Source organism: Rhincodon typus, chromosome 36, assembly GCF_021869965.1.
Source record: "Rhincodon typus isolate 14 chromosome 36, sRhiTyp1.1, whole genome shotgun sequence".
NCBI classification, from domain to species: Eukaryota; Metazoa; Chordata; class Chondrichthyes; order Orectolobiformes; family Rhincodontidae; genus Rhincodon; species Rhincodon typus.
In genome coordinates, this window is record NC_063367.1 from 16,682,782 (window position 1) to 16,704,205 (window position 21,424).

At 42.5% G+C, this 21,424-nt stretch overlaps 2 protein-coding genes across 3 annotated transcripts in view; one reads left to right on the forward strand and one right to left on the reverse strand.

The window, feature by feature from the left end:
- Positions 1-10,576, reverse strand: part of LOC109929143 (dual oxidase maturation factor 1-like) — a 15,076-nt gene extending 4,500 nt beyond the window's left edge. The window contains exons 1-7 of the mRNA XM_048617223.1: positions 10,431-10,576; positions 9,512-9,682; positions 9,025-9,082; positions 7,139-7,273; positions 5,996-6,209; positions 2,641-2,855; positions 534-706 (exon numbers count right to left, since the gene is read on the reverse strand). Of these exons, the coding sequence (XP_048473180.1) occupies positions 534-706; positions 2,641-2,855; positions 5,996-6,209; positions 7,139-7,273; positions 9,025-9,082; positions 9,512-9,658 (942 nt within the window). The 5' untranslated portion in view covers positions 9,659-9,682; positions 10,431-10,576. The remainder of the gene's footprint in view (positions 1-533; positions 707-2,640; positions 2,856-5,995; positions 6,210-7,138; positions 7,274-9,024; positions 9,083-9,511; positions 9,683-10,430) is intronic.
- A 118-nt stretch (positions 10,577-10,694) lies between these two features.
- LOC109929142 (dual oxidase 2-like) overlaps positions 10,695-21,424 on the forward strand; it is a 702,670-nt gene continuing 691,940 nt past the window's right edge. The window contains exons 1-3 of one of the 2 annotated variants that reach the window (XM_048617209.1): positions 10,695-10,840; positions 17,553-17,705; positions 19,231-19,314. In XM_048617209.1, coding sequence (XP_048473166.1) covers positions 17,627-17,705; positions 19,231-19,314 — 163 coding nt within the window. In that variant the 5' untranslated portion in view covers positions 10,695-10,840; positions 17,553-17,626. Of the gene's footprint in view, positions 10,841-11,545; positions 11,645-17,552; positions 17,706-19,230; positions 19,315-21,424 lie in introns of those variants that run through there. The other variant, XM_048617211.1, reaches the window with a different exon arrangement.

Sequence of the window (21,424 nt, forward strand, 5' to 3'; positions counted from 1 at the left end):
TGTCCGTCCTCCCTGGACTGACCTATCCCCTTCCTAACTCCCTACCTACACTCACCTTTCCTGGCTCCATCCCCGCCTCTTCGACCTGTTTGTTTCCTCTCCACCTATCCTCTCCTCTATCCCTCTTCTATCCGCCTCCCACTCTCTCCCTATTTATTTCAGAACCCCCTTCCCCTCCCCCTTTTCTGATGAAGGGTCTAGGCCCGAAACGTCAGCCTCTCTGCTCCTATGATGCTGCTTGGCCTGCTGTGTTCATCCAGCCCTGCACCTTGTTGTCTCGGATTCTCCAGCATCTGCAGTTCCTACTATCAGTGATCTCTTTCAGGTACTTTACAATTTTTATGGAACAATAATCCCTCTATAATAATATTATATCCATTCTTAATTAAGGAGAGTATCCCAACTTTAAATAGAATGGACTTCACAGCATTACTTGAAAAGTCATTATGAGGGAGTGAATGGTTTTCCAAGATTGGTATTTCTGATTCAGAAAGAAGACATTGATAGAACTGTGAGCTCTAGTTTAAACCTACCTTTAAATGTAGAGCATTTCCATATTCATCAGTAAAAGTGTGGTTAATTAATCCATTGTTCATTTCATTGTCATCGTCCTCCTCTCCATTTAGCATGAAGAATGTTCTCAGTTTCTCTGGGATACAGTGATCCATAACGATTACAATTACTCCAAGAATGAAGCACAGCAATGCTAGATTAAAGAAGAAAGAGGTCTGTTATTTGGTGCACGTTCCCAATCTGCTTTTTGTGGGAATTGGGAATTTCAATGACCCAATATTAATGGTGCATGCAAGGGGTATAAACTTTGAAATTCTAACTCTGAGCTCTAATCTGCCATGGTGCCATTCAATTAAACGATTTCCAGCCAATGTCTACATGGGCGTCCTAGCCAACATCTCCACTTGCCTATCAGACAGACAGTCAAGGTGGCTGAGGGTCAGAGCGGAAAGTCTGCAGGGCCTCCACACTCTGAGCCTTGCCTCCATTTTCTCCTATACTGACCTCCCTTTGTCCCTTCTGTCAATATTAAAGCCTAAGTTCAAAGAATCCCAAGGCTCAGTATAAAGCTTGGCGCACTATAGCACAGCAAGTTTAGGGCACCATCGTCACCTAGCTCTATCAACGCAATAACCCAAGTTCTCAATCTTTAGCCACTTAGTATAGAAAGTGCCAGGGTTCATCCATTCCCAAAATTGAGGGAAATTGAACGGAGTCAGTTTCAGATGTCTCAAAGGGGCAGTAGGCTGGTCCTCCTTCACAGTCAGGGAAAACATGCATAGACAGGTCTCAAGGGGTTGCCAGGGGAATAAGGGCAACTTGACTAAGCATTTTCTTTCTCTTTGCACAGCGAGCTGTTGCAATCTGGAATGCGCTGACCAAAACGAGCTGTGAAAGCAGATTCAATAATAACATTCAAAAATGAGTTGGATAAATACTTGAAAAATGAAATATTTGCAGGGCTATAGGCAAAAAGCAGGGAGGAGAAACTGTCAAAGAGTTGATTAAGCATGAGGGACTGGGTGGGTGTGTTGCTATTTTTCTGTGATAGGAAGTTGGAATACATAGTGCCCAAAAGTAGAGAATAAAATTGTCTTGGGGTGATTACGGTTCCAACTTTGGTCGATCTGACTCTACTCATTTTGTAATTGTTGTTTGGATTTTTCGATCATTCGAAAGCATATTCAACAGTTCATTCAATACCCTGGCCACAGGCTGATATTTCAGCAAAGTGAAAGCCAAGCTTATGCCACCAATATGAAAGAACTGAATGAGTTTCTATGACCCAAAGGGCATTGAGAGTTAACCACATTGTGTGGAACTTGAAGCACAATTCCACCCAGACCATGGAAGGGTGGTTGATTCCAATGGTTGAAGAACGTCAATGCACCTTTTGGCTTTTTGCAAGGAAAGAAAATTGGCTACCTTTATTCTTCTTGCTTTCTAGTGTCAGGTTATGAATTAATGAATTTAATAATTTTATGGGCTGAATACATCTTCTATGCAGGGAGTAGAGATTCTAAGGAATGTTACCAGTCCTGAAATATTAACTCTGCTTTCTCTTCACAGAGCTACCAGACCTGCTGAGCTTTTCCAGCAGTTTCTGCTTTTGTTTCTCATTTACAGTATCTGTAGTTTTTTTGATTTTTATTTAGTGGAGATGTCAACTTGAAGCTATGTTCAAAACAACTCTGGATGCCAGTCCAGAGGTGTCAAAGTGTAAGAAAATAGATTTCAACAGTTGTACTATCTATCCTTAACTTCAAATATTTCCTGTATTTGTTCCACTAAATGCAACTAATAAATATACCTTAAAGGTTAACAAGACATAATGTAAACTTAATAATTTCCTCTACATGGTCTACTAAGCATCAAATATTTTACTATATTCGCCGATATTGATTTCTTGCTGGTCCCTCAGTAATTTATAAGTGAAGACCCCCTGATTTTGCATCGAATAATTTCAGAAGATAAAATAACTTGGAGACATTGCTTGTGGTATTTTCTGGGCAGCCTCAACGCTAGGAAAATCAACAGAAGAAAAATTATCCTGATACTACTGCAAGTGTCTGTTTCTTTAGATCAGTATGTCTCCTGTATGCTGAAACACAGATTTGCTATGCTTACCAGTTGCTAATGTCAGCCAGAAGGAACCACTGAAATTAGTCTTCAGTGTTGCCGGACCAAACTGAATGATGCATGGAGATACATTCTGTACAGTCGCAAATGAGATGACTCCGAAAATCATGAATGCAGATGTGACCAATGCCATGTAGCCTCCGTACACAATAGTTGACATGGAGAAGAGAATATTAGTGACGATCCAGGCACAAAATGCCACCCTAATCCAAAAAGATCAAAAACAGAACATTAGGTCAATGTAGAGATCTTTGGCACTTCTAAACATTTATTCCGCTAATGTGACTTTCCTTTGCTCAATATGATAGGAATCTAGTCAATTAACAATCAACTGTACTAGCATCTGGATCTCCCTTCTGACCTGATCTATATCTTATCTTGAAACCAGTTTTTACACTGCTTAGGTACTTCTTTTAGATGCTTCAACTGAGCACGTTGTCCACTCTGCACAGGTAGGTGCAGGATAATTGAGCTAATTGATTTTTCACAATGAAACATTGCATGATGCCAATTTTCAACATCAATGTTGAATTTCCCAAGTCACCAAAGCATCACAATTTAGGTTAAATTAGACCTGCATTTCTCTGAGTGGATTGGAATAATAACAAGTCAGGTCTGGGAACTTTAGAGACCGTAGTTTCCCCTGCTCTGTTATTAAGGATGCCCTCAACCACCTCTCCCCCATTTCCTGCACTTCTTCCCTCTCCCCCCAACAACAGTAAGGATAGAGACCCCTTGGCCCTCACATGCCACCCCACCAACCTCTGAATACAACACACCATCCTTCAACATTTCTGCCACGTACAATCAGATCCCACCACCAAAAAGATATTTCCCTCCTCACCCCTATCCACTTTCCTCAGGGACCGTTCACTCCAGGACTCCCTCATCAGCTCCACACTCCCCACCAACCCCTCGACCATAGCCCGTACCTTTCCTTGCAACTGCAGGAGGTGCTACACCTGCCCCTACACCTCCCCTCTCAACTCCGTCCGAGGCCCCAAGCAATCCTTCCAAATTCGGCAGACATTCACCTGCACTTCATCTAATTTCACCTACTGTATCTGTTGCTCCTGATGTGGTCTCCTTTATATCTTTATACGTAGACTTGGGGATTGGTTTGTGGAGCACCAGCGCTCTACACGTACCAACAAAACTGACCTTCCAGTTGCCATTCACTTTAACTCACCCTCCCACTCCCCTGGTGACATGCCCACCCTTTGCATCCTCCACTGTCAGAGTGAGACCAAATGTAAACTGAAGGAACACAACACCTCATATTTTGCCTTGGGAGCTTACAGCTCAATGACCTGAATATTGACTTCACCAGCTTCAAAATCTCTCCTCCTCCAACCTGTCCATTGGCTGACTCACTTATCTGCTCCACCCTTTCCACTGACCAACCACAATAACCCTCTACCTGCATTCGCCTATCTCTATCTCACCTACACTCCCCCCAGCCCTATTCCCTTCCTCCTATTTATTTCTGGACTTTCCTCCCCCTCCCCAGTCCTTACGAAGGATTTCAGCCTGAAACATTGATTTCCCTGCTCCTCGGATGCTGTCTGACCTGCTGTGCTTTTCCAGCTCATGTTCATTGACTCTTGACAATAAGGAGTCACTTGGTTGAACGCTTGTCAATTTAGCATAAGTAGGTAAATGGATAAAGCTGTATTTTTTTTTCTTAAAAGTTGAGATCTCATTTAGGAACTTGGAAAGTAGAAGTTGTAACACAGGGGAATGTAATATTGTTCATGCTAGCAGTGTTGGTTCCAGCTCCAAATACCATTCTATCTCATTTTACCGTGTTTTCTCCCCTTGTACTGATTAATACATTATATTCAATGATTTAAACAACTCCCACTTAAACACTGCAATTGATTCAGCTTCATTGACTCCTTGCATTTGTGCATTCCATAGTTTAATAACCCTTTGTGTGGAGAAAGCACCTTCAAACCTGTCCTTTATATTTACATTCATGACCTCCTTTGGCCAGTGGTAATAATCTCTTGCTATTCAGTCTCTTAAAAGGTTAATTCTTGAGGCTCCTTCACCATTTTTGCTCCAATATATTCAGCCCTAGAGTTTTGTTTGAATTATCAATGTTTTCATTTTCCTTCGTCTTGGAGGAGAGCCAAATGCCTTTATACATCCTCTATAATTATGTCCTTTCTTCTTTCCAAAACTGATATCACATACCTCTCAGACTTTTGTTTAATATCAAACTTTCATTCATAGTCTTGCTTTAGAGCTTAATGTTCATGTTCCCTTTCTCCAGATTTTTTTTACACTGCTCTATATCATGTTACAGGGCTGTGGTCACAGCTATCAGTCATACTGTCAGTGTAGAAACTGCAAGTTCAATTTTACCTTGTTGGCTTGAAAATGCCTCAATCCATCTGTCGGAGCATGTGCGTTTCCTACATTTCGAACAGCTGTAGGAGAGATGTTAGGCAGTCTGCTTGCTCTTCACCCATTTGAGCCCTTTAAGTGCCTAACTAAGGGACTCCCAATGCTGTTGGTCTTTCACAAGGCAAGGCATACCCTGCAAAGTAGCTGCATGCTTAAGCTGCTGGACAAAGCAGCTCATTGTGTCCCTCTGTGCTGGTTTGAGTCCTACTGGATACAATATAAACTTCCTCTATGTGTCTTGTGATGCAAAAGTAGTGTCCCTACCTCTGGGCCAGAAGGTGTGAGTTCAAATCCCACCTGATCCAGAGTTGGGTGGTAACATACGTCTACAGGATGATTAAAAGTAGTTCCCCACGAGCCAGCCTCTGTGCCCTGTTGGGAGGAGTGTCAATGCTTGGACATTGGACAAAGGCCCTCCTTGGGTTAAAAAAAGTCAACTATGCTCCATTCCTCCACTGGCCCCAATAATTCATGGAATTGCCAGAAACATGTGTAATTGTGTCTCCGCATTCCACATTTATTAACTCTCCCTCGCACAGCTGAAGTCACTGTTTAGGGTGAAAACAGGTACGATGTATTTTGGGGTAGACTGGAGAGTGGCGATGGCTTCCATTAGCTAGCGAACACAGTCATTAAAAACTTTCACCAATATGCCTTCCCGCTTGGGCATTCTCTGCTGCTAATTAATAAATCGCTCGATGTACAGATTCAACTTCACTTTTTGTTCGGGTTGAATTGGAATTCGTACCATGGTTAGGAATTTAGCTCCATATTCAATTCAGAACTGTTCTGTTTGTTTCGCTTTGCAATCGCTACTATCCTGGATTCTGAGTCTAAACTCTGCCTGCTTGATCTTGGAATGAAGTGAACCCCTTCATCTTCAAAATACATCAGAAATACAAATAAAAAAGCATGGATGTGTTTTGCTTACCACATCATGGCTGTTGCATAATGTCCAGAGAACCTGTACTGGTCATGAATAAGGCAGGGGCTCTTGCTCTGAAACTTCTCAGCAACATATAAAATTGGATGTGGAAGCCCTCGATTAAGCCCATTGTTATATTGCTCATCGTAATTCAGTGTAAATCTCCACAGAAAGTTCTCGTTGTAGTCTATGGTTTCATTCAGCTGGTTCTCAGGGATTCCTGTCAGCACATAGCGTGAAGCATCACCACATGTTAATTCACTTTGCAGTTAGCAAAAACGATAAATAAATCCTCAGAATAACACTTTGCACTTGATGAAAATCAAAACATTTGAACTTAAGAGTACTATGACCAACCATTAGCAAGTGCATCTGTGTTGAATCACCTATTCTTTTTTGCATCTACTTAAGCTAGCAGATTGTGGGCTAACAACATTGTAAGTATATTAAGGGCGAGTTCCTGTGTATGGCAGTGAAATTATAAGCACATCCTTTCACAGAGCATTTGCCACTACAAGATTCTACCAAATTGGATGGGGTATTAAGATTGGTACCAGAAGAAATTTTCACAAATACAGTGTTACCCCACATCCTTGTCAATGAATGATGAATGATGGAATCCTAAATCAATGTATTATTTTCTCAATGTTATTTTTGTTTTATTTAAATGTGTCCCTATATATGTCATTTTGGACTATCAATTGATTCTTATCCACTGGTTTACAGTAACAACCAAGTTTGTTTAATCCTCGAAGGCAGACAAGCTAAATTGCTTTGGCAGAGATCTGACACAGATTGTTGGGTTGAGTGTGCACTTTCTGTGGTTCTCAAGTAAGTTCCTGTTCACTAGCAAACTATTGGTGCATTTAGCTAAGTAGTAACACTGTTCCTGCTCTTTTGTGATGAAACACCTAACGCCAATTGCCGATCTCTATCTGTTGAACAATTGTTTATAAATCGATAACAACTCAAAGACAATTATTGCCACAAGAGATACTTGTGAAGCAGAGGTAGTGTCCCCAACCTGAACTAGGAGGCTTGGGTTCAAGTCCCACCTGCTCCGCAGGTGTGTAATGACATCTCTGAAACAGGTTGATTAGGGAAATAAGTTACATATTAAAAATTTATTATCACACAGAAATGCCTTACCTCTCAGAGTCACATTAATTCCTGCCAGTCCAATATGGAGCCCTACTTTTGCAGTGATTGTCTCGTTACTGAAAGCCTTGTAAATTGTGGTCACCCTGGCAAATCCAACTTCCCAGTCACCAGTAAAGTTCACCACTGCAGAATAAATAATGAGTCCATTAACTCCGTTATTATCATGGCCGAGGGTCTGATTTCCCTAATTGGTTATTAAAAAGTCATTGTGTTTTAGAAGCCACACTGAGCTAAACCCCACCTTTGGTAAATAATATCCAGAATTCATCCATATGATTATAAATCTTGCACTTTGCGTCGGGAATTAACACAGCTCTCCCGTTTAAGGATTGAGAAAATAATGTGGGTAACATGAGACTTTAAAATGAGAAGTTACACTTTCCAATGTGTCCTGAGCAAATATAATTGGCTTTTGCCTTCTTGTGGGACTGACTTGATTCCCCATTACTGAAAACGTGAAACTTTCTATAATAAGAAATGAAAACAGAAAATGATGGAGAAACCTAGAGGGTCAGGAAGTAACAGTAGTAGAAAAACACAGTTAATGCAATAGGTCTGGCATTCTAATGAAAAGGTGTTGACTCCCTATTTCTGTGGGAGTTGTGATTTACCAGGTTGTCATGTGATACTGATTATTGAGAGGGATCTCTTTAGGTATCCTGCATATTCCAAACTTCAGCAATGCAGATTTCAGGCAGACACCTTTTCTGGTCAAGAAAAGAGACAATAAAACCCAGCTCAAAAAGTTACACACCACATTATTTGCATTCCATGTGCATTGAGCCTGAAAGCCATTGGATCAGAGCACCTTCCAAAACCCAGGCTGGCCCACATATGTTATCTGTGTATTTCATAGATCATAGAATGATTACATCCTCACTCCTGAGCTGTGGGGAAGCAACCAGGAGCACTTTCACAAGCTTCAAAATCTCCCCTCCCCCAACCACATCCCAAAACCAGCCCAGCTTGTCCCCGCCTCCCTAATCTGTCCTTCCTCCCACCTATCCCCTCCTCCCACCTCAAGCCCCACCCCATCTCCTACCTACCAGCCTCATCCCGCCCCCTTGACCTGTCCGTCCTCCCTTGACTGACCAACCCCCACCCTAACTCCCCACCTACACTCACCTTTACTGGCTCTATCCCCGCCTCTTTGACCTGTCTGTCTCCTCTCCACCTACCTGCTCCTTTATCCATCTTCCATCCGCTTCCCTCTGTCTCTCTATATATTTCAGAATCCCCTTCCCCTCCTCCATTTCTGAAGAAGGGTCTAGACCCTAAACAAGGTGTACAGCTGGATGAACGCAGCAGGCCAAGCAGCATTATAGGAACAGGAAGGCTGACGTTTTGGGCCTGGACCCTTCATCAGAAATGGGGGAGGGGAAGGGGGTTCTGAAATAAATAGGGTGAGAGGGGGATGAAGGGTCTAGGCTCCTATGATGCTGCTTGTTCATCCAGCTCTACACCTTGTTATCTCGCACTCTCCCTTTAGGACAGGATGCAGATTAAGGTTGTTATCTGGTTTACAATCACCAATTCTTTTGTCTGCCCAACCCTTTCATATGTCTCTCTCTCCCTGTCTCTCTGGGCTCTGTCTCCGCCGATCTCTCATCTCTCCCACTACCCCAAAAATACCCCTTTTTCCAAGCTGGATCAGTCTAATGAACAGTTACTGAGACGCTAATTCCGCTTTCTCTCCCCACAGATACTGCCAGCTCTGCTGAGTTTCTCCAGCAATTTCTGCTTTATTTTGGTTACAGATTAAGCTAAATCTTAGCAGACTCGTTAGAAAGCAGAACCTATTATGTCTCGGTCGTGAAATTTGCAGGCGTAATATTATATATTGTTTTTTAAAAGAAATGGTAAATTGCACATACCTACAATAATAACTCCAACAAAGAGGCTTAAAATAATTCTGCAGAACGAATAAACTCTCTGAAAATATAAATCAAACACGCAACGTTTTAAACAAACGAAAAAAATATTTCATTCATTAATTTCATATTGCGATGTTTCACGAGACTCAATGTTAAAACCGCCACCAAACTTCGTGAATTTGTCAACGTTAACATGCAGGAACGAACAGACTTGAAATTGACACTCTGCAGTGAAAATTATAACTTTGAAGCGGAACATCGGCATAACGAATTTCAGCGCGCAACCCCCATTTCCCGCATCCCCACACCCTCTCTTCCTCTCTGTTAAACATCGGCTGGGAAGAAGGGTTGCAACGAGGGGCTCTGGCGATTGAAGTGTCGCTTTTGAGATCGAAACTGATCAACTGCAGTGGGTAATGGGGGCGAGTCCTGGTTCAGTAGAGATGGAAAAACAAAGGGGATTCCCACTCCCCTGTCCATCACTTACCCCTTTCCCTCTGATTCCCGGTAGGATAATGAACAGTGTTAGGGTAAAGACCAGGAACACCAGGATAACCACGAGTAAAGTGATGGCGAAAATGAACGAGGTTCTGTCGTGGGGGTAAAATGGTCTAATTCCGTTAAAAAGAGACATAGTTGGCGATAGATAGTGTGTCAACTGCAGAGCGAGAAAGAGGAAAAGAAAATTAGTTACTGGGTAATTAGCTAAGAGGAAGATACAAACCCTTTGTACTCACTTTTAGCACAAAACAGAATAAATTGCACATTCGGTTAAACACATCTAAATTCAGGTCCCAGTCGGTTTCCCTTAAAAAACCATAAAGGAATATCGAATGATTACAGACTGACTGCGCAGAAAGGGGGCGTTCGGGCCATCGCGCCCCGTGCTAGCCCTCTGCAAGATCTATCCACTTGATTCTACACTCCTTGCCCCTTACCCCCTCAACCCCAGAGCCCCGCGAATGCCCAAACGCAATGTATTCGCTTATCCCCGTCCGCCTGAGGAATTTCCCGTGGTTTTGTTTTTCGCTTTTTCTTCTCAAGAAGGCGCGTCTGCTCAGAAGTCACAACTTGAGTTCGCCAAGTGAGCACAGTCTTGGAACAGGGAACACTCTTTATCTATAGAGAGATGCTGCCAAGAAACCTGAGTTTCTCCAGCACTTTCTGTGTATATGTGTCTGCCAAATTCAGATTGCCAGTATTTACAAGACTTTTTTTTTGCTTCTGAATTAGATTCGAAAATTAACTGTTATTAGGGCTCCCTTGGCATTTATAAACCTATCCAAATTCTTTTTTCTTTCAGATTTACAAGAGTCAAATTTCTCTATGTTGTGTGAAATAAACTCTCTAACGGTTTCACAAAGTTGGTAAAAATTGGGAGGGAGAACAGATAGTCTCTTTCTTACCCTGAGATGGAAATCTCGAACCAATTGTTCCTTCACACGGAATATTACGAGTGGCTCTTGTGTCTGTCCTCAGTCCCATCCTATTTATACGCGCAGCTCTTCTTGTTAATCTCATTTGGGCTGTGATCCAGCTGTTTGCGTCAGGTGTAACACAAAAAAAAGGGAATTTTTTCTTTCTGCCGGCCCCTGAAACATCTCTTCCTTCCTGATATCAATGCAAATTCCTCTCCTCTCCCCTCCCCTTCCCCACCCCACCCTCTACGTAACACTGAGCCCTGCCTAACCTGCACTGCACAGTCCCCAAGAGGGCCTTCTCTCTCCCCCACCCCCTTCTGGCTTGTCTCCGGTGAACTGGCCACGGCAGAGGTCGGTGATAAATTTTAGCGCCGCGGACCATCCACACTCTGCAGGTGAGCCTCATTGTTTTCTTCAATGCCCAGTCAATTGTGGTTGGGTTCGGGGAGGCTGTAAGCTGAGATCTCTTCCCATCCTACCCACCACGCCCCCCACCCCCAATCCCTCTCAGTCAAAACCTTCTTTGTCTACAAGATTTTCTCAGGGAAGAAATTGTTTTTGCGGATGATCAGGCTGACGGCAGTTCCAAACCTCAGCTCAGCATCATGGCACAACCTATCACGTACGAATAGTTCTCTCTCTCTCTCTCAGAGATGGTAAGAACTGCCGATGCTGGAGTCAGAGATAACACAGTGTGTAGCTGGAGGAACACAGCAGGTCAGGCAGCATCAGAGGAGCAGGAAAGTTAAAGGGTTCCGACCTGAAACGTCAGCTTTCCACACTGTGTTATCTCTAGCTCTCTCTCTTGTTCATTCTTGGCTTTCTTAGACAGTTCATTTCTACTTTTCAAATCTCTTATCTCTTTCATTCTTGACTGTCTTAGTCAGCCAGTTCATTTCTACGCTTCAAATCTCTCTGATCTTTTATTCTTAACTCTCTTAGCTCATTTCTACATGTCAGATCTCTCTCTCTCGGCTTTCTTAGTTAGCCAGCTCATTTCTGCTTTTCAAATCTCTCCCCGTGCCTCGCAGACAACAGCACTTTGTGACGCGGGGGAAGTGACCCCACTGATGGGTGAGAGGAGGAATCTCATTCGGAAAGGCTGGAGTTCGCTCATCCAGTTGTGATTCGGCTCTTTCCTAACTTTTCCTCGCATCGCTGCTAGCCCAGTGGACGCACGGAATCCCAGAATCGTTACGGTGCGGAAAGAGGCCATTGGGCCCTACAGACACCCGTTCTATCACTGTGAGAGCAGTCCATTGTGTTGAAGTTGGGTAGTAAAGTGCATGTTTGAAAGCATTGTGGAATCACAGGGCTGTTGGTTACTTAAAACTGAAGATGCTCATAGTCCAAGCCAATGATAAGCCGGTAGGGAGCGCCCATGGCGCAGTGACAATATAGCTCTATGCCAGGAGGTCTGGGTTCAAATCTCACCTGCTCCATCCGTGTTTTAGAGCAGCTCTAAACAGGTCGGTTAGGGGAAAATCGATACAGTCTTCTGAGGCACCCGAGTTCAAAACCCGCTGTCGGCGTTTATATTTAAATTAAATTCAGTAAATTTGAAATGTAAAAGTTGGTTTCAGAAGAATGCTATCTGTTGCCGTATCCACTATTCTGTAACAGAATGGCCTCCCTGTGGGACTTCAGAAGATTTAACTGTGAAAATGAAAGCCAATTCATCCAATTAGGATTGGGCCACAAACAAGCATGACTTTGCACATCCCATTAAATTTTTGTTTTCAAAGAAAAAAAACCGTTCTGAAATTATGTCTCTGTGCACAGCTTTGGAGTGGTTATACATCCATCACATTTTCTGGCAGTTCATTCCACATAGGAAGCACCCACTGTGTGAAAAAGTTGCCCCTCAGGTCTCTTTTAAATCCTTCCCCAACATTTGTAAGACATTTGGACAGGTACATGAATTAGAGAAGTTTTAGGGGGATATGGACCGAGCGCAGGCAAATGGGACGAGTTTAGTTTGGGAAATTTGATTTGGACGAAGGGTGTTTCCCTGCTATATGACTCTATATGAATGTATATTGTTGTTTTGACTGTCTGGTGTTAGTTCGTTGATAAGCCCAGTCAGAGGGAGCTATTCCGGGGCAATGGTTGGAGAATGGAGCAGGGAGGGACCAGAGGAAATCCCTGTTTTCGCTGATGAGCGCACAGTACGATCCATCCGTTTATTCGCTTTCGCTCAGATGCAGATAAATCAGACAGTATACTCCGAGAGGGAACAAGTACAGAAATAGCCAGGAAAAAGAACTCAGCAAGTCTGGCAACATCTGTGGAGAGAGAAAGCAGAGTTGAAGTTTTCAGGAGACCCCGGGAGAGGTTTGGGGGTCAAAAATTCCCGTCTGAAATCAGTGCCTGTCATCAGCCTCACAGTGCATTGTAATCCTGACGATCCAATCATTGCAAACACAGCGTGCAGCCTAGTGAGCACGGCAAGGAGGAATAGTCAAAATTGACCGGACTCCCTGCGTTTAAAACATTAAAAAGGCAAATTTTCCAAGACGGGCCGTGCGACCAGCGGTTGGTGAACATGTAGACAAAAAAAAACACATAGGAAGTGTTGAACAAACTCAGCACCGTCTCTGAAGCAGATTAAGACTCTCTCGAATCTAAATTACTCAAACTGAACCTGATAATAGTTGAAACGAAACAGAAACAGAAATAACTGGAGAAACTCAGCAGGACTTGCAGAATCTGTGGAGGGAGAAACAGGTCAAGAACTCAATATTCAGAAACAGAAATTGCTGGAAAAGCTCAGCAGGTCTGCCAGCATCTGCGGAGAAAAATCAGTTAACGTTTCGGGTCCAGTGACCCTTCCTCAGAACTCAATTAATTGTTGACTCAAAGATCACGAAGTTAATTTGTTTTCTTCTGATTCTCAATTAATTCTGTTTAGTTTTTAATCTCCCTGTCATTCTGTGCCGGAGCTACGGTTTCAGATATCCAACCCCCCACCCAACAGCCCCGTGTGCAGGATGAAGTCCGGGTCGAGACCCCTCCCGCGCTCTCCCTCACCGCCAGGAGCGCTCTTCTCGCCGCGGCCGCTCCTGTTGCCCCTGACTCGCCCCTTTGCAGTGTTCCTCGGTAGATTAACAGGTGAAATTGTTCAATATACAGACAGAAAATACTCATCACATATATATCTCATCTAATGTGATATACCATAAATATGTATTGCTTAAACAATGGGCGAAACAGTTGAATATGTGTGCATAACATCCTTACATAATACATAATGTTATAAATAATCCTATGACTGTGTAATGTTTGAGTTAAATAATTGAATATATGCGCACAACATTGTTTTTATATAATTAATAAATATTGTATAATTGCTGGATAAGCTCAGCAGGTCTGGCAGTGGAGAGAACGAGTTCTGAGGAAGGGTAACTCGACCCGAAAATTTAACTCTGCTTTTCCTCCACAGATGCTGCCAGATCTGCTGAGCTTTTCCAGCAACTTGTTTTTGTAACTGACTGACTGCCTTGATACCATTTAACAAAGAAGTTGATTGAAGGCACGGAGCATAAGTAACGAAGAAGGGCTACTGGACCCGAAACGTTAACTGTGATTTCTCTCCTCAGATGCTGCCAGACCTGCTGAGCTTTTCCAGCAATTTCTGTTTCATATGTGATTTCCAGCATCTGCAGTCCTTTCGGTTTTTAATATTGTATAATAGTATGTATTAATAATATATAGTGCAATAAATATAAGCAAAGGACAAAATAGTTCAACATATTAGAATCAGTGCAGAAAGAGGCCATTCAGCCCATTGAGTCTGCACCTAAGAGTATCCCACCCTATCCCTGCATTCCCCATTGCTAACCCACCTAGCCTGCACATCTTGGACACTATGGGCAATTTAGCATGGCCAATCCACCTAACATGCACATCTTCGGACTGTGGGAGGAAACCAGAGCACCCAGAGGAAACCCCACAAACACGGGGAGAATGTGCAAACTCCACACAGACAGTCTCTGAAGGGTAGAATCAAACCCTGGCACAGTGAGGCAGCAGTGCTAACCACTGAGCCACTATAGTGCCCAAATGGATGTATGCATTATTTATAACATTATGTAATGTATTCTATTGTACAATAATGATATAAACTGGTGAAAAATAGTGAAAGAGTTAAACAAGTGGCATGTCAACTATACTATGTGAAATATACATTTTTCTCTATGTATGAGCCATTGGATCTTGGTTGTCACAGAATAACAATTGTACAATCTGAGAGACTAATGTAATATATAGGACATTTTCTTGAATCACTCAATTGAGTTTAAAGCAGCAACTGTAATCATCTAGCAAATTTTTTTTTTTAAATTGCCTTTTTAAAAGAGACTGTGCGTGCAGAGTCAAGTCTTTCACTTTCTGTTGGAAATTTTATTGCTTTGGCATTCACTGGCTTGCTCCAATCTGTGTGTAATCCTCAGTGATCACAGGGACTAGGCTATTAGATTTGCTGAGGCTGATCATTGGAAACATTTCCAAAGCCACAGAAGGATGCCATTTGGTCCACTGAGTTTATGCTAGTTCGCTGTTCTTGCAATCCAGTCCCTAGCCTTTGCTGAATAAATCTTCAGAGCTTCCTGCTGTCTGAACTCTGTGGGCCCATGAGAATTCTATTCCCCCTGACCCATGGAGACACATTCTCAACTAAACAAACTCCACTGGAACGCACCTGTTGATCACTTCTGCAAAGAGGTAGCTGGATAACAGCCAGACCTAAGTTCAAAGCAAACTACAGTGGATGCTGGAAATCTGAAACAACCACATAATGCTGGAGAAACTCAGCAGGAAGAGTCATACTAGACTCCAAATCTTAACTCTATTTCTCTCTTCACTGGGCTGCCAGTGTCTCCAGCATTCTCTGCACTTGTTTCAGTTAGGCGTCATTACTCAATTACAACATGTGAAACCCCAAGAGTTGACAGACACAAAAGTGATAAAATTGCAGTCATGGCCACCTACTGCTAGCCTGATAGTAGAAATTACTTTTATATAGTGCCTTTGTGACTTCAGGACATCCCAAAATAAATTACTGCCATTGACCTAAGTAAAGGATAATCATTGTTTTGATGTGGGAAACTCAAATTGTGCACAGCAAGCTCCCATGCTGAGTAATGAGATTAGGGGGACATATTTTTAAGGTGAGAGGAGAGAGATTTAAGAAATACATGAGGTGGAAATTTTTTACACAGAGGGTCCTTTGCATGTGGTATGAATTTCCTGAGGTAGTGGTGGATGCAGGCACAGTCACAACGTTTAAATGACGCTTTGATAAGCGCATGAATAGGAAAGGTTTTGGAGGGATATGGGCCAGGAGCAGGCAGGTGGGACTAGGTTAGTTTGGAATTATGTTTGGCATGGACTGGTCGGACCAAAGAGTCTGTTTCTGTGCTGTATGACTCTATGACTATGACTAGATCAGCAGATTTCTTTCTTAAATGATGTTGGGAGAATTCCAGTTATCTTCAAAAGATGTTGCCACCAGGTCATCTGCCGCCATTTACTAGGTCAAGGGATTTGGGGATAGTCCAGGAAAAATGTGGCTTTCAAATAGATTTGCCATGATCTGTTTTGAATGGTGGAATAGGTTCAAGGAGCCAAATGGCCTACTCCTCCTATTTACCATGTGCCTAATGTGAGCACAGTGTGGGTCAGAGAGGGATTGCAAATTAAAGCCATTTCAAGCTATCACACAGTAGCATTCTCTGTCAGATTCTGGTGATGTTCTATCTTCACTGCAATCTCTTTAATGGGCCAACATTTCACAGAGACTCCATGTTCCATGTTTTATTATTCGACTGGTGATAAATTGGGGAAAGGAGGTGGTGCAACAAGACCTGGCTGTCCTCATGCACCAGCCGCTAAAAGTAAGCATTCAGGAACAGCAGGCGATGAAGAAGGCAAATGGTTTGTTGGCTTTCATTGCAAGAGGATTCAAGTACAGGAGCAGGGATGTCTTGCTGCAATTATACAAGGCCTTGGTGAGGCCACATCTGGAGTTTTGTTTGCGGTTTCGGTCTCCTTATCCAAAGAAAGATATTCTGGCTGTGGAAGGAGTGCAAAGAAGGTTTACCAGACTAATTCCAGAGATGATGGGACTGATGTATGGGGAGAAACTGGATCAGTCAGGACTATGTTCATTACAGTTTAGAAGAATGAGTTGGGAGGGGTGGGGAGGAATCTCTTAGAAACCTCTGGATTCTAACAGGATTAAATAGGGTAGAGGAGAGGCCAGAATCAGGGGCCATAGCTTAAGGATAAAGGCTAGGCCTTTTAGGACAAAGATGAGGAGAAATTTTGTCAACCAGAAAGTGGTGACCCTGTGGAATTCTCTCCCACAGGAAACTGTTGAGGCCAGAAGTATTGAAGACTTTCAAGAAAGATGCAGATATGGTTCTTAGGGCTAAAGGGTTCAAAGGGTAAGGGGAGAAAGCGGGAACAGGGTACTGAGTTGCCTGATCAACCATGATTGTATTGAATGGCAGAGCAGGGTCAAAGGGCTGAATGGCCTACTACTCCTATTTTCTGTGTTTCTATGTTACTACAGAGACAATGCATCCAGTAAGAGCTCCTTTCAATCCCAATTCAGGAGAGTGACTTCAATATTGCTCCCCATTCCAGTGGGTAACAGTTTTCAGCATCTATTTCCCAATTTTTTTTTGAAAATGCATTTCATATTTTTCCTCTGATTTTCATTTACAAATATGAAAGTGCAATTCCAGCCTAATTTGTTGATCCATTCTCATCAAAAGTTGAATTTTGTAGCAACGGTCCATGTAATTTGAACTTGGGTTGCAGCCTTTTCATTTCTGACAAATCTATAATAGTCATACATTCATACCAGCATGGAAACAGACCCTTCGGTCCAACGCAAGGGAGAATATTACTGATACTGACGAGAGATGAGCCTGGTCCATTGGAAACTGACCTTAAATCAGCAATCCATTCCTGTTGACATTGTTTGGTATCTAATACTGGGTGTAGCTGGTTATTTAGGTTGGGGGAGTGGGTTTGTGTGTAGGTGCAGGAATTCCCAAGTGTTTTTGGCATTTGCTAATCAGATGACTTTTGGATTTTAAGGTACATAAGACAATTTTTCTGGTCGCAGCTGAACGACTTGGAGAAACATCTGGGGTATCAGTGCCCCATTAAAAATGAAGAAAATGACACCAATACACGTCTGGATAATGCTAGTCACTGCCTGGATTGACCTCTTCCACCTCCCACACACATGTGAGTCATCTTGCTTTTTTCAATGTTGACCATTGTGGACTTAAGTCATAGACTGCTATACAGTGGAAAAGATGGTTGATGGTTGGTGGTGGCAGTTTGGAATTCACTGCCTTAGAGGGTTGTAGAGGCAGAAAGTCTCATAATATTTAAGATTTACAAGAATGTTGCCAGGTTTGGAAGGTTTGAGCTATAGGGAAAGGTTGATTGGCTGGGGTTATTTTCCCTAGAGTGTCGGAGGCTGAAGGGTGATCTTATAGAGGTTTATAAAATCATGAGGGGCATGGATAGGATGAATAGCTAAGGTATATTTCTCAGGTGTGGGGAGTCCAAAACTAGAGGGGCACAGGTTTAAGATGAGAGGGGAAAGATTTAAACGGGACCTGAGGGGCAACTTTTTCACACAGAAGGTGCATGTATGGAACAAGCTGCCAGAGGAAGTGGTGAAGGCTGGTACAATTACAACATTTAAAAGGCATCTGGATGGATACATGAATAGGAAGGGATTAGACGGATATGGGCCAAATGCTGGCAAATGGGATTAAGTCGGATTGGGATGTCTGATCGGTGTGGACAAGTTGAATCAACGGGTCTGTTTCTGTGCTGTACAGCTCTATGACTCTAAGTATTGAGGTATACACAAGATATGTAAAGGTTCTATGAGCTGAGTGGTGGAAAATGGGATTAGAATAGTTAGGTGGTTGTTTTTGACCAGTCTCGATGGACCGAAGAGCCTTTTTCTGTGTTATAGATCTCTATATGACTCTATAAGTACCTGTGTTAGCTCTTGGATATTTTTAATCAGCCTGTTAAGACATATTGTGACATGCCTCTAGAGCAGTTTGGACCTGAATCCATAATTCAGAAGTAGGGACAGTGCAACTCTGCCACAATAGCCTCCCTCACTCCTCCAGCTCTTATGCTTATTCTCTCTTGATGGGAATATGGATGTTTTTGGCCAGACAAGGATCTATCGCTCATCCTTAATCTTTCCAGGGATTGTCTCTGTTTCAGCATCACAGACTAACTCCATTTTCCGATAATTTATTTCAAGTTATGAAACTTGTTTGCAATGTGATAATGAATCAGTTTCTTGTTTACTCACCAACCTGCCTGGGTTTTTAAGACCTTAAGTCATAAGGTGGGGACTTAAAGCCAGGACCTTATGTTTCATGGACCAGAGTACTCCCAACTGAGCCACAGCTTAACTCTAACTGCTTAGTCTCCACCTTGTCCCTCAGTACCATTGCTCTCTCCACATAATCCTGCAATCGACTCCATATACTAATTGTACTGCAATATATTCAATATTTGAAAGTGCAGCCATCACATTGAATTGTTCTTGAATGATTTATACATTATAAGTTTTTTTGTGCACATGCACAGATCTATTCCCTTATTAATTAGAATGTGTTTCAAAGTAGGGCTTCACTCGTCAATGTTTATTCAGTTCATATGACGTGTGCTTTATTTGAATGATTAATCTAAGCACTTTCATGTTCGTTACTTAATATCTTTTCTCTCTCAGCTGCTCAGCAGAACATCAACTGGGAGACACAGAGATATGATGGATGGTATAACAATCTTGCCTTTCATAGTCGAGGAGCAGCTGGTAAGAAGCCATCTCTTTAATGCTTGGTCAATTCAAATTCACAAGCAAATATATAACTCATCTTTAGCTTGAATTAGTTCCAAATATTGAAGTTGTATGTTAATATCGGTGACATTCAGTATGGAATCAGTGGAGCTTGAATTAAGGACTTGAATGGGGTTTGGTATCAGTGCTAGTTAATAAGTATTCGCCAGTGTACATGGTATTACCATAATTTTCATTCTAAAAGTTTGCTTCCTGAAATACACCAGTTACTAAAAGCTGAAGTCTCCTTAGACAGAAAGAGAAGCATGCGGTGAGTTTAACCTGAGGGTCATCACAACTCAGGCAAAGTTGAGAAGTGGAACCTTCATTGTAACCTCAGCCACTACAGGAATTGAATCCACAGTGTTGGCATTACTCTGCATCACAAACCAGCCATCCAGAAAACAGAGCCATCAACTATTAAAGCACCATTTGGTTGTAGGGAACGTTAACATGGCTAAAAGAAGACAAGAACTCAAACACTTTTGTCTGGAACTTGTTGTGACTAGGAAGCAAGAAACGGACAGGAGAAGAGGGAGACCCTCTTCTCCAGTCATGTCGTACAACCTGAGAAGAGGGTGCTGATTGATTGGACCATCATTAGCACAGGGTTGATTGTCACTCTCTGTTCTTGGGCCAGGCAGGTAGATTCTGATTGGTCAGATTGTATTGATAGCTAACTGTTCTTGCTGTGTCTTCAAGCTCAACCAATCTGCACCCTCTCCTCATGCTGTCCATTTTTTCCAGTCTGGTTTTTTGTGTCCTTGTCCCAGTTGAGTGCAAGGCAAAAAGCTTCAACTTCTTGTCTCATCTCAACAATATCCCAGAATCTTAAAAAAATAGAAGATTTACAGCACAGAATAATCCTGTTTGACCCATCGTATCTGGCTGAAAAATAATTTTCCAGTCAAATCCAACTTTCTGGTACTTGGTCAGTAGCCCTGTAGATACAGCACTACAGGTGTATTTCCAAGAATTTTTTCTTGAAAATGATGAGGTTTCTAGTTGCTACTACTTTTTTTTTCAGGTAATAGGTTCCAAACCACCACCCTCTGGTTGAAAAACAAATTTTTTTGAGCTCCCCTTATGCCTTCTGACAATTTCTTTAATTTTATCCATTCTTGTTATTGACCCCATTGTTAACAGAAATAAGTCCTTCCTATAACCTCTCTCCAGGTTCCTCAAGTTTATACACCTCACTGAAATCCTACCTTAGTGCCAAAGCAAACATACCCACCTTGTCCAAGTTTTCCCCACAGCTAAAGTTCTCCAATACTGACAGAATCATTGTAAATCTCTAGACTAGTGCAATTAACCCTTGCTGTAATGTTGCGAGCTGAACGGTATGCAGTACTCTAACTGTGGTCTATCCACTGTTTTATATGGGGCTACTTAGCACTACCACCATCTGGGTACGGGCTCCTTGTGTAGATACTTTTAATTTAGACACACCTCTGGACTGGGTGGGATCTCTTATTTATTGGATGTGAGCATTGCATGTAAGGGCGTCCTTTTATTACTCACCTCTAACTGCCCTTGAGAGTTAAGAATTAACCAAATTGCTATGGATTGGATAGATATTGCCTTCCCTGAAGGACATGAGTGAACCAGACAGCTTTTTGCAACGCCTAATGATAATTTCACGCTTATTATTCCTAGCTTGCAAATCCAGATTTATCAGTTCAAGTTCCACCAGTGGCCGCTGTAGGGTTTGAAGCCCTTCCACCACAGCATTAGCTTAGAGTACAGCCCAATAACATGACCATTACACTGCCACTCTCCCTAGTCTGTTTGAGTAAAACCTGCTTCCCTTAAAGCAGCTACAAATTTACCATTGAATTAATGGTTTTAGCAATGTGAAGCCCAAACTACTGCTTTGCTTTTAGTGTCTAGTAGTTCCAGTTATATCTTCACAGAAGCAAGAGGTGCAAAGCTGCTGCACTTCAGGTTGGGGAGGAGACACAATAAGAAACATGCTCAACAGGATACAGCAGAAGGACAGCACAGTGGCTCAGTGGTTAGCACTGCTGCCTCACAGAGCCAGGGAGGCTCAGTGGTTAGCACTGCTGCCTCACAGCGCCAGGGA